General features: G+C 47.3%; 1 protein-coding gene across 1 annotated transcript; it reads left to right on the forward strand.

The window, feature by feature from the left end:
• Positions 1-7,001: 7,001 nt before the first annotated feature.
• LOC145807020 (uncharacterized) lies at positions 7,002-8,511 on the forward strand. Its single transcript, XM_082904918.1, has 4 exons — positions 7,002-7,589; positions 7,672-7,770; positions 7,979-8,267; positions 8,507-8,511. Exons 1-4 carry the CDS (start codon positions 7,185-7,187, stop codon positions 8,509-8,511), a joined length of 798 nt encoding a protein of 265 aa, XP_082761044.1. The 5' UTR covers positions 7,002-7,184.
• Positions 8,512-13,137: the final 4,626 nt, after the last annotated feature.

The raw sequence follows: 13,137 nt of genomic DNA on the forward strand, positions 1-13,137 counted from the left end.
AGCCTCAGCCACACTCACATCGGATGCCGTCGGATAAAAATAGAGTGCCTCGAAATGCGTGCACACGGGCACGCAAACCGAGGCGATGCTAAAATGACATGGAAATGACAAATGGGCTTATACCAACATGAGTGAGCCTCAGCCACACTCACATCGGATGCCGTCGGATAAAAATGGAGTGCCTCGAAATGCGTGCACACGGGCACGCAAACCGAGGCGATGCTAAAATGACATGGAAATGACAAATGGGCTTATACCAACATGAGTGAGCCTCAGCCACACTCACATCGGATGCCGTCGGATAAAAATGGAGTGCCTCGAAATGCGTGCACACGGGCACGCAAACCGAGGCGATGCTAAAATGACATGGCAAGATGGCAAAAATGATATGCAAGCATGCTAATGAAATTTCAGCAACAAAATATGGGGGAAAACAGTCCCGAAATGAAGCGAAATGACATGAAATGCAAGGAAATGTCCCGAAATGCAACATTAGGCACCCGAAATGGCCTATGGCCATGCTAAACATGCACAACATGGACATGCAATGCAAAGACGGAAGCTAGACAGCCCCAAGATAAGCACTTTTCCAGTTATAAACAAGGCCAAACAGCAAATATAGGTATGGCAAAAATAGCATACAAGAATAGGGGCCAAGATAGGGGTAATGAAGCAAGTGGTATAAGCTAAACCCAAACTGAAAATTTTCCTTCTACAACACTGAAGATGGACCAAAAATATGAACATTTACAGTATATGGCAGCCTCAAAATCAGTATACAAATATGCTAAAAATGGGATGCAAAACAAGGCCCAAAAGGTGCTATAACATGAAGTATATAAAATAATCACCAAACAGGAAAAAAGTGTGAATGAAACATGAAGTATAGGCCAAAACAAGGCCACTTTCAGTTCGGACCAAGGTCCAAAAACAGAAGCCAAGAGGGCTATCAACTTATGCAAAAATGGGGGCAAATAAGGGATTGAACTACAAGTGACACATGGAGACACCAAACAATGTTGAGCGCTTCTCCAATGTTGAAGAGGGGCTCAAAATAAGCCCTATATCAGTTTACAACATGCTCGAAAATAAATTGCTCATGGGTCAAAAATAGCATGCAAAACTATGACATACAAGATGGTCAATGAAGCAAGTGTACTATGGAGGGCTCAAACAGGGTTGAGCCCTTAATGAGAAGTGAAGATGAGCTCAAAAAATGGCCCTTTTCAGTTAGGGCCGGAGCTTGAAACCAAAAGCAAGAGGGGCTTAGAAATGGAACAAGAAAAAGGGTCAAAAGGGTAAAAGTGTAACTTACCCTTGAAGATTCGAGATTTTGTTGCTTCTTGGGTTGATTTGCAGCTTCTTTAGCCTTCAAGAATCCTCCCTTGCTGCTAGAAATGGGATGGTGGTGGTAGAGCTTGGTGGTGTAGAAGGAATGAAGGTTAAGAAGTTAGGGTTTTTTGGAGAATTGAGAAGGATGACAATGGAGTTTAGGGTTTGTGCTTGGAGAGGAATTTTTCTAACCCTCAAGAAGAAGACCCTCAGCTGGTTATAAGGTCAAGAAAGGGGTGTAAAAGGGGGGGGAATTGGAGAGCATAACTCTCTCCCAAAATATCCCCCGGATACAGAAAATATCTGGGGGATATTGCCCCACAGCTGGAAAGGGTACAGTGCAAGGAAACTGGCCGGCCTCATACTTTTGCTGGAGGTGGCCGGCCGGCCACACCCCCTAGCCGGCCGGCTAGGGGTCAAAAGGGTCAACCATATTCTTTGGCCGGCCAGGTATTGGGGAGGTACCCCTATGTGTGTACAACACAACCATGTGGTTAAAATTCCAAGAAAGTTGGTCTAAGGGGTTCAACATTGGCCCGGAAAGAGGGGGTCAAAAGGGTCAAGTTGAATTACTGGCCGGCCATGAACTTTTAGGGGCCTCCCAGGTGTGTACATCACAGATATGTGGTCGAAAGTTCGAGAAAAAAGGTCCAAGGGGTTCAACATTAGCCCGGAATAAAGGGGTCAAAAGGGTCAGGTGACCTTAATGGCCGGCCACCAACTTTTAGTGGCCTCCCAGATGTGTAGATCACAGATATGTGGTTGAAAGTTGGCAACACTAGCTCTAAGGTATTCAACATTAGCCCGGAAGTGCGAAAAACGGGCGCCGGGAGGCTCCGGAAGAGAAATAACTGGTTGCTGCAACAATTGCTGGCCTCCCACCCTTCAGTGACCTTCCTCGGGATAAAACAGAGGTACCTGCCAAAAATGAACGAAAACCGTTGTAAAACGAATGTTCCGGGGCCAAAACACGCAGTTCGGGGTCCCGAAAATGGGCTGTTAAGCACCGAAAATGGTATTCGACCTCAAAGTGGGTTTCTCAGCCCCCAGTGTCCCTCAAAAGGGAGAAAATAAGATGTATGCCAAAAATCAGAGCAATAGGAGGTGGTTAAGCGGTCCCGAACCGAGGCACACGGCCTGACGGCTCCGAAAACCGGGAACCAGACTCCGAAATGGGAAAAATGGCCTACGGCCACCAAACGTAGCCCACGGACATTGAGAGATGGTCTACGGGACCTCTCCCTCCCCTCAGGAAAAGAAATGGAGAAAACCGAGTCTGGTTCGCAAACCGAGACAAGGCACAGAAAAGGGTTCGGAAGTCTGGAGGTAGGGCTCACGGCCGCGACTCTGAAACTTCTGAACGAGCACATTATGCAACATCACCAAGCGCTCAATCGGTGACGTCTGAGTCTTAAGGTTGGTCAAAAATGGGGTGTCTACCGTTGCCCCTCTTTGACAGAACTCGGAAGTCACAAGTGACGGGAGTGAATGTCAAAGCCCAGAGACGGCCTATTTTTGACAAGGCCGAAGACTCAGACAAACATACAAGATAGAAAAAGATGTGCCCGCAGGCATGCCCGCAGGCAGGGGGCAAAATGCAAATGATATGCAAGAAGCCGAAGGTAACCCAATGATCGTGCAAATGCAGCAAGCTGTAATGAAGCAAGTATTCGCAAATAGATGCAACAATTTTAAGCAAGAATGCAAAGCAACAACTACATTTCATGCAGTTAAGAATGCGGAGGATTACTCAATCCCCGCCACGTCTCACACGGAGAAGATACGATACCTGCGCGATTCGTCTGGTCGCACCAGTCTCAATTGAACCGTACATACAATATCGTGCCTGCAAAAGAGAGAAATTGCAACAAGTACAATATGCTAACAACAAATATTTAACGTGATTCCGAAAGTTTGACGCACGCAGCGTCGATGAGGGTATGCATCGCAATGCAAGAATAGAAAATGCGCGACAACGCATGCTCAAACACAGAGGTATGCCAATATCAAGAAATGTACATGACAATGTGAGTATGCCCATGAGAATGCAAGATATGTGCATGATAGTACAAAATGAGTATGAATCAGGGTGTTCATTTGCCGTGAAACAATGAGTTCGGAAAAACGTGTTTCGGCAAAGGTAACTCGATCACGACCTCCGATCTGCTTCTTTGAAAGGTTACAACTCATTCAAAAAGGATACACTTTGATTTCAATGAATGATGATGAGACACATGTCAGAATTTGAAACCGAAGTCTCGACGGAGCAATTTCGCGACCGGAAGTGTACTTTTCTTGAACTTTTTCAGGTCCCGGGAACTCCGATCTTCCTCAAAATTTGCAGAGAGCTAGGTGAGCATGTGGAGAGCATGGCCGGCCGTTTATCTTCCCAAAGGGGGGTGTCCAACCGTTTTCCACAAAAGCTAATGGCTGGCCGGCCATTTCTGCAAAAAGCAGATGGCTGGCCAGCTAGAAATAGGGGCCGGCCGGCCATGCCCTTTTCCCGGGGGCATTTTGGTCTTTTTGCCTCCTTTTTGATGCTCTTTCAATCCAAGGCTTGAGGCCTATAAATGGCAGCCGAACCTCACTTCAATTCTTGCTTCTTTCAACGCTTTTCTCTCCAGATCCGAGTTTCACGCGCGTTTTCCAACGCCCCGCGCAAATTGTTTTCGTAAAAACACTCAGTTTTAAGCACTTTTGGAGCGATTAAATTCCGACTTCGGAGCTTCTTTTCGCATTTTCACCACTTGAGGTAAGTTTATCTCAATATTTGGAATATTTTCTCGGGAGTTGACTTTTGTTGACTTTTTTCATTTTTGCTCATTTTGCTCATTTTTGCTCCTCTTTTGCAGATTCTTGAACATGGCGGGTAATTCTTCTCACGGTGGAGGCTTTCCAGGTGCCGGTGATGACTTCGATCCCATGACCTTACCCCCGAGGACTCGACCTTTCATTCCCGGGAGGTATCGTCCACCAGTACACGTTCTTCCACGTGCTGTCTTTCGCCACTTCACCAGCTTTGACGAGAGAGCACCTGGGGATCTGCTTCTCAGAGAGCCGGAGCAGCATCTCTCTCACGAGGCCCGAGAGGTATTTACCTCATCTTCTGTATTTTACATTTCGTACCCTTGCCATGCTTAAACATTTAGCTTGTGATATTGTACTTTGCTTACATCTTGAACATTGTAGTTCCCACACTTGAATTTCTGAACACTCGGCTCATTGATTAATTGGGAACACACAGCTCACATTAGAATACACGGTTCAAACACTGATTTGTTGAACACATAGCCCGAATTCGAAAGTGAACACACAGCCCACACTTTAAATTTTCTGAACACGCAGCCCAGATAGATAGTGAACACGCAGCCCACAATTAAACTGAAAGTTGAACACGCAGCCCAAAATTCAAATTTTCTGAACACGCAGCCCAGATAGATAGTGAACACGCAGCCCACAATTAAACTGAAAGTTGAACACGCAACCCAAAATTCAAATTCTCTGAACACGCAGCCCAGGTAGATAGTGAACACGCAGCCCACAATTAAACTGAAAGTTGAACACGCAGCCCAAAATTCAAATTTTCTGAACACGCAGCCCAGATAGATAGTGAACACGCAGCCCACAACTAAACTGAAAGTTGAACACGCAGCCCAAAATTCAAATTTTCTGAACACGCAGCCCAGGTAGATAGTGAACACGCAGCCCACAATTAAACTGAAAGTTGAACACGCAGCCCAAAATTCAAATTTTCTGAACACGCAGCCCAGATAGATAGTGAACACGCAGCCCACAATTAAACTGAAAGTTGAACACGCAGCCCAAAATTCAAATTCTCTGAACACGCAGCCCAGATAGATAGTGAACACGCAGCCCACAATTAAACTGAAAGTTGAACACGCAGCCCAAAATTCAAATTCTCTGAACACGCAGCCCAGGTAGATAGTGAACACGCAGCCCACAATTAAACTGAAAGTTGAACACGCAGCCCAAAATTCAAATTTTCTGAACACGCAGCCCAGATAGATAGTGAACACGCAGCCCACAATTAAACTGAAAGTTGAACACGCAGCCCAAAATTCAAATTCTCTGAACACGCAGCCCAGATAGATAGTGAACACGCAGCCCACAATTAAACTGAAAGTTGAACACGCAGCCCAAAATTTAAATTTTCTGAACACGCAGCCCACAATTAAACTGAAAGTTGAACACGCAGCCCAAAATTCAAATTTTCTGAACACGCAGCCCAGGTAGATAGTGAACACGCAGCCCACAATTAAACTGAAAGTTGAACACGCAGCCCAAAATTCAAATTTTCTGAACACGCAGCCCAGATAGATAGTGAACACGCAGCCCACAATTAAACTGAAAGTTGAACACGCAGCCCAAAATTCAAATTCTCTGAACACGCAGCCCAGATAGATAGTGAACACGCAGCCCACAATTAAACTGAAAGTTGAACACGCAGCCCAAAATTCAAATTTTCTGAACACGCAGCCCACAATTAAACTGAAAGTTGAACACGCAGCCCAAAATTCAAATTTTCTGAACACGCAGCCCATTCATTTCATTGGCACACAGCCCATTCATTTCATTGGCACACATGTATTCATTTTGAATGCAGGGTGGTTCCCGCAGTGTGCGAGGGTATGGCTCCACCATGGCACGGGATTGGTATGCTGAGCTGCCGGAGGGCGTCCGGGATTTGATAGATGCGGCAGGGTTCGGGCCCTTTTGCGTCGGGTTGTCACGCTGTCCTGCCAGGAGGACATTGATGGCAGCTTTGGTAGAGAGATGGTGGGACACCACCAATTCCTTTCATTTCTCTGCTACCGGGGACATGACCATGACCCCTTTTGACTTTGACGTATTGACCGGCCTTGATGTCGGAGGTTGGCCCATCCCCTATGATAAGGATATGGGCGAGTGGGAGGCCGCCTGGATGTATTTGTTGGGGGCTCGCCCACCTGTTGACAGGGTCTCTGGGAGAGTCCGATATACTTGGTTCTCCTCCCATTTCCGGCGGGCTGAGTTGGTGCCCGAGACTCCCGAGGAGACAGAGCAGTATGCCCGTGGTTTCCTTATGTTCCTCTTCGGGACTACCCTGTTCGCCGACAGAGGGAACACCATTGGGCTATATTTGCTGAGCGCTCTAGTCGACCTATCACAGGTCCATCGATATGACTGGGGCGGCGCTGGCCTGGCTACCCTTTATTTTTATATGAGCGCGACCTCCCGCGGGCGGGGTGATTTGCTTGGCGGCTACTGGAGAGCTTGGGAGGTATTTTCTGTCCCCTTGATTTACATTTCTGCTCTTCATTACTTGTACATTGCACATACAGCGCACTTTTACAATCTGCATTTTGCTCTCAGCATTTCGTACTTACATTCTGCACTGCTTTTCTCAGCTATGGGCTTATGTATACTTCCCATCGTTAGCCCCAGAGCTGGAGGTGGTGGGGATTCCCGTGACCCCATATTCATTGATATTTGAGGGCCCGCACCGGGCGAGGCCTCGAGAGACCCTGGTTCGCCTGCGGCAGTACTTCGACACCGTGCGACATTCAGAGGTACCTCAGAACTTTCAGTTCTTTTCATTTTCATCTTTGACTTGCTCTGTATATCCTCGTTTTCTGATTGGTTTATACATTTATCATCCGCAGATTACTTGGCAGCCTTGGGCACCCCTGGGTGATGATCTCCTACTTCAATATACCGGAGCGTCAGGCATCTCCCGGTATAGGGTCCTGCTCGAAGGGCCAGTTGGCAGAGTCTGGTTCCTGGGGGAGCGCTTTCTGCGCCAGGTACGGGGGTATCTTTCTCAGGATGTTCCCGCCGTACCTCCAGCTAGTATGCGGACTGCTGACAGGCTCTCTTACTCAGAGGTAGTCGGCGCCATGCTGGGCAGCGATGCTTTGCTATATGTTGCGGAGGGGGACTACGCCACCTATCGTCACATATATTTGATGCCTCCATTGACAGAAGCTCGTATTCCGATGATGAGACCTGCCGGTATGTCATCCTCGGATCAGGCTCAGGCTCGAGCTACAGACATCCCTTCTTCTAGCAGGGCTGGCACATCTAGAGGTGGGAGTAGACCGTTTCCTCCGACTCCGTCGATTCATCCTCATCTCGGATGGCCAGATATGCCTACTGAGTTGATGGCGTGGCAGTATGGGACTAGCTCTCCGATTCCGATTCCACTAGAGCCTCCGATGCCCAGTGATCGATACGCCATTGATCCGGACTCACCGCCGGTATGCTCCACTTTTGTCATTCATCATTTCAGATGTTTAGACACTCATTTGTTCATTGATGATTATGAGCTCATTTTTGCAGCCATCGCGAGGGTACATAGAGGAGGTGGTTGGGCTGGTAGCCACACTCGAGGGCATGGTCCTGCGCAGGGAGGCACAGTTGTCTGTCGCGGGCATTCAGGTACCCTTCAGTTTTCTGGTATTTATCATACTTCTGATGACATGCTGATTTCTACTGCATCGATAGACTACTTGTGTAGAGCACATCTGACACACACCCCACTTGTACACTGTATTTACATGCACCCACTTTATGTAGCTTTTGCTTGTATCCGCATCTGATGTACATATTTGGACTGATGTATTTGAATTGAACTCTTTGTTTTCAGATGCCTTCATGGTCCGGTCAGCCACAGACCAGGCCACCTGGGCCTTATTGGGGAGCTGGGCCGTCTGGGCCTTATCAGGGAGCTGGGCCATCCGGGCCTTATCAGGGGGAGGGGTCATCTCGGCCTTCCCGAGGAGCCGGGCCATCTAGGCCTTTTCGAGGAGCTCGAGGAGGGCCCGTCCGCAGACGCAGGGCTCATGTTGTGGAGGTGGAGCCTGATGAGGAGGAGGAGGAGGAGGAGGAGGCTACCGACCGTCAGTTCGAGACATCTGCTGAGGAGGGGGGGTCCGGTTTTGGCTCAGGAAATAGAGGCGAGGCTGAGGGGAATCCTGAGGATGACAGCTCCGACTCAGATGGTGGTGCGGAGATTGTCCCGCAGAAAAGGACGAGGCGTGCTTCTCGTTCCCGTTCCCGAGGACTTTGATGCTGTTATTTCCTGCTTTATTTTTCTTTTGCTAGTAGTTTGTAGCACTTTGCACATTGTTAGGCAGTTTTATTTTGTAAACTTGTGCCTTTAATTGTTGTAAAGCATGATGAAATGAAATAGCTTTTGAAAAGGTGTTTGTATTTTAAACTTCTAGCATCATATCGCATCAATTTATTTCGCATGAGAATGAAATTGAATAGTAATGCGCATTGTGTAATCACCAAGTCAGGTAGTGAACCGACGCAACAAACTAAACAAACTCAACTTACTAAGATATAACAAGACCTTAGAAAGTTTTACAACTCGATAAGCAAAATGCAACAACGCAAATAAACAAGATTTTAACAAAAATTGCTTAAACAGGGAGCAATGACTCAAAAACACGAAATACGTCCGCTCGACAGACAACTCGATAAGCAAAAACAACAACTCGATAATCAAAACTCAACAACAACAAAGTGTATTTCTGACGATCCGGGCATCGGAAAGCATCCGAAATAGAGGGAGATAAAGGCCTTTGGCTCTCCCGTTGTATGGAAATGTTTGGAACTCTCGCTCGAAGAGTAAAACAGGGCCAAAGAGATACACTGCAGCGTTGCCAGCCATCCCTGGGAGCCGGCCGGCCATTTCTGTGGAGAGAGGTAGCTGGCCAGCCATTTCTGCAAAAAGTAAATGGCTGGCCAACCAGAAAAAGTAGCTGGCCGGCCATTCAGTCCTGCAGCCGCCAGATTTTTGACATGTGTCCCCGTGAATAGTGTTTTTCCTTCTATAAAAGCCTCAACTTCGGGAACATTCATTTCATCTTAGTTTTAGACAAAGATGGAGGCGTTTCTTGCAGAAAATGTCACATCTTGGATTTCTTCTCTAGATGGCTCGGAAAAGTTGAATTTCCGGGGTTTCGGCTTGAATGCACTATTCACGCCGAGCCGTACTCCGCTACAGCTTCCTTTTCTCCATGCCGCGGCAAGGTTCTGGAATCCAGTGACGCATGTTTTTAGTTTTGGCGGTCAAGAGATGTGTCCCACTTTCGAAGACTTTCAGGTTTTAATGGAGTCCGAGTGCTCTGAAGTGATCTTGCCTCAGCTCCGTTTTGGTCACGCCCAGGCTTTAGGGCGGATGTGTGGGCTCACGGCGCATGACGCTCGATCTCTGATTTGCAGTGGGGAACTGGACATCCTCGGCTTGATCCATCGTTTTTCCGACACTGGTGACCGCAGCAATCATTATTGGCAGGGCTTCCGGCAACACGCCCTCTGCTTATGTTTGTTGTCTCACTTTCTGCTTTCCTCGGGCTTCGGCGGGGCTAGCATTCGCCTGATTGAAGTCGCCCAAGGTTTGAGAGAAGGAAAGAGCTGTATTGCCATGACCTTGGCCGAGACATTGATGGGTTTAGATGCTTTCCATCGCCGGGAAACAACCAGATTTGCTGGGAGTCCACTACTGTTGCAGGTAATGTTTCCCACCCGACCTCACATATATATTTGCTCACATCACTCGGCCCTCAGGCTCGGTTTTTCTCACAAAACCCTTGTCTCACTTTTCCCTCATCGTACATCTCTCTATTCTTTAATCTCTCATTTTTTTTTCATCCCTCCCCCAGGTATGGTTAATGGATAAGTTGCAGGTTGTGGACTCTTGCCCAGCTTATTCAGCTCGAGGCTACTTCTTTCGGCAGCGCCTAGTCAATGCTCTTGACGAAAGATGGTGGTTCGATTGGATGTGCAATTTGTCCGCAGACGGCATTGCTTGGCGTTGTCCTTGGCTTAACCTCCCGGCAATGAGCTATAGTATGTCTCGGCTGATTGGGATCCAATTGGTTGGTCTAACCCACTGCGTATTCTATTTTCCGTTCCGGTTCCTGCGTCAGTTTGGCCATGATCAGACTTGCCCACCGGAGGGGATTGAGTACCCAGCCGCTTTCCCGATCCGGGGTGCACAGCTTGCCCGATATGCCACGGCATGGAGGACTAGAGAGCTTCTGGCCCCTGCTTCCACTTTCAGTTGCACTTTGTCCGATGAGTGCTTGGATTGGCTTAATGAGGAGGCGCAGGTTGGGCCCAGCTTGGCAACAGATGCTCCGTCCAGCTCCGGGAGGGGACGCGGAGATACTTGATTCAACTATGCCCCAAATTTATTGCTTATTTAGCATTTTCAAGTTTTCTTTATGAATGTACTAAAATAAGCAACCTCGATTGTAATGCAAGAGCAGGAGAACTCTATTTTGAAATCAATGAAATTGAAGGTTGCGGTACTGAAAACTTTTCCGCTTTGGTCCAAAAATGGTCTTAGTCGTAAAAAGATTAATTTGAACAAAGTCAACTTTTATTAAAACTTTTCAAAACTATTTTCGATGTGGATCAGAATTGGACACGCCGAAAATCTGTCACTGAGACGCACAACCCCAGATCCCCGCAACTGGAAAGTTGCCCCTAGTCTGAAGAACAAAGCGGCACTTTAAAGCAACGGAAAGTTGCCCCTTGTCTGAGTAACTTTACACCGTCGCGGCAACGGAAAGTTGCCCCTAGTTTGAACAGCACTGTACTGGAGATCGAAACAAATGCTGATGGATAAAGATGACTGAGATGATCAAAATGGACAGAGTTGATCGGGGAAGAGTTTATGGCTGCACTTCAAGGTGAAGTTGCCTACGTATCCCAAAGATGGGAATCAAGCCTTACGTAGTTCAGGCTAAGGTTCACTCGAGTATTTTCACTCTCCTTTTGCGCTCTAACTTTTGCTAAGGCCGCCCTTTGCGGGTTTTCAACCTTGCGAGCTCAATTTTTATATTTTCTAATTTTTTGTGCTCTGAATTTTGCCTAGGTCGCCCTTTCGGGTTTTCGGCCTAGCGAGCCTCTCAAGGATAATATTTCTTCAACTTGTCCATATTGATCGGTTGTGAGAACTCCAAACCATCTAGATCCATCATAACCACAGCTCCACCTGACCAGATAGCTTTGATGATGTAAGGACCAGTCCAATTAGGTTTGAACTTGCCCCTTGGGTCGTGGATGGGAGCTCGGTTGTCTTTGAGCACCAAATCTCCTTCTTTCAGATTCCTGGACTTAACCTTCTTGTTGAAAGCCCGGGCAATTCTGCGTTGATAGCCTTGGATGTGGTACAGTGCTTTCAGTCTTCTTTCATCAAAGAGCATGAGTTCTTCGAATCTGCTTTGCTGCCAATCTGCTTCGGCTATCTGGCATTCAGCCAATACTCGTAACGATGGAACCTCAATCTCAATGGGTAGAACAGCCTCCATTCCATAGACCAATGAATATGGAGTTGCTCCAGTAGAAGTTCTGATTGAAGTCCTGTAGCCCCACAGAGCAAATGGCAGTTTGTCTGGCCAATCTCGATAGGTTTCCACCATCTTCTATAGTATATGCTTGACATTCTTGTTGGCGGCCTCAACTACTCCGTTGGTCTGCGGCCTGTATGTAGATGACTTATGAAAAGCCACATTGTATTTTTCCAACAAATCTATCACTTCTTTCTTGAAATGGGAACCATTATCTGAAATTATTTCGTTTGGCACCCCGTAGTGACAGATGATATTGTTTCTGATGAACTTTGCGACATGCGACGCCTTCAACACTACGTATGATTGGGCCTCGACCCACTTTGTAAAATAATCTATCGCTACTAGGATAAACTCATGCCCGTTTGACCCCTTCGGGGTAACAGCTCCGATCACATCAATTCCCCAGACTGAAAAAGGCCATGGCGAAGTCATGTTATACAGTTTTGACGGCGGGATGTTCATGCGATTTGCATGAATTTGACACTTGTGGCATCGCCGAACAAAGCTAATACAATCCTCCTCCATGGTTGACCAGTAGTAACCTTGCCTGAGAATCTTTCTGGCCAGCATTACTCCATTCATGTGTGCACCACACTCTCCCCCGTGGATGGCTTCCATCAGGCGTTTTGACTCTTCAGCTTCGACACAGAGCTTATGCATTCCCAGATGGCCCCTTTTGTACAGCTTTCCTCCGCAGATATTGAACTGAGCAGCCATTCTTCTGACAGCCCTCTTATCCTTGGCATTTGCCCCTAGTGGATATGTCTCCTTTTCTAAGAAGTTCCAGATGTCGTAATACCAGGGGTTGCCATCTTGAACCTCATCTATGATGGAAATTGACTTGTATGCTGGTGTGAACTTCTGATCAATAATGACTGGACGCATCCGGACTCCGGACGGGATGTCTATCATGGAAGATAGAGTTGCTAATGAATCTGCAAACCTGTTGTTCTCTCTTACGAGGTGGGTGAAATTCAGCTTCTCAAACCGAGGAATTAGCAGATCCAAGGCTTGGTGGTAGATTATCATCCTTTCCTCCTTGACCTTCCAATCTCCTTTTGCTTGAGACACAACAAGGTTCGAGTCCCCAATGACGTCCAACCGTTTTGCCCCTAGTTCCAGGGCTGCTTCCAGGCCAGCAATACATGCCTCATACTCTGCTTCATTGTTGGAAACCTTGAACCGGAGCTTGAATGCTAAAGGGATACGGGAATCATCAGGCGCTATCAGCAACACCCCTATCCCATACCCATACTGGTTTGACGCTCCGTCAAAATACATTGTCCAAGTTTCATTTTCGACGTGCAGAATAGCTTCATCTGGGAATAGATACTCAACCGCTTCATCCCCCTCAACCGGGTGGTCGGCAAGGAACTCCGCTACCGCTCTGCCTTTTACTGACTTGCGCGTTACATACTTCAAATCAAATTCGGAG

This window comes from Camellia sinensis, chromosome 14, assembly GCF_055761805.1.
Source record: "Camellia sinensis isolate YWXY chromosome 14, ASM5576180v1, whole genome shotgun sequence".
In the NCBI taxonomy this organism is placed as follows: domain Eukaryota; kingdom Viridiplantae; phylum Streptophyta; class Magnoliopsida; order Ericales; family Theaceae; genus Camellia; species Camellia sinensis.

What these genes read in the sequence shown, in the direction of transcription:
- LOC145807020 (XM_082904918.1), top strand. Translation starts at nt 7,185, where the DNA reads ATGCGGACTGCTGACAGGCTCTCTTACTCAGAGGTAGTCGGCGCCATG. An exon ending in TTGATCCGGACTCACCGCCG is followed by an intron (nt 7,590 to 7,671) that starts GTATGCTCCACT and finishes TCATTTTTGCAG; the next exon opens with CCATCGCGAGGGTACATAGA. An exon ending in TGTCTGTCGCGGGCATTCAG is followed by an intron (nt 7,771 to 7,978) that starts GTACCCTTCAGT and finishes CTTTGTTTTCAG; the next exon opens with ATGCCTTCATGGTCCGGTCA.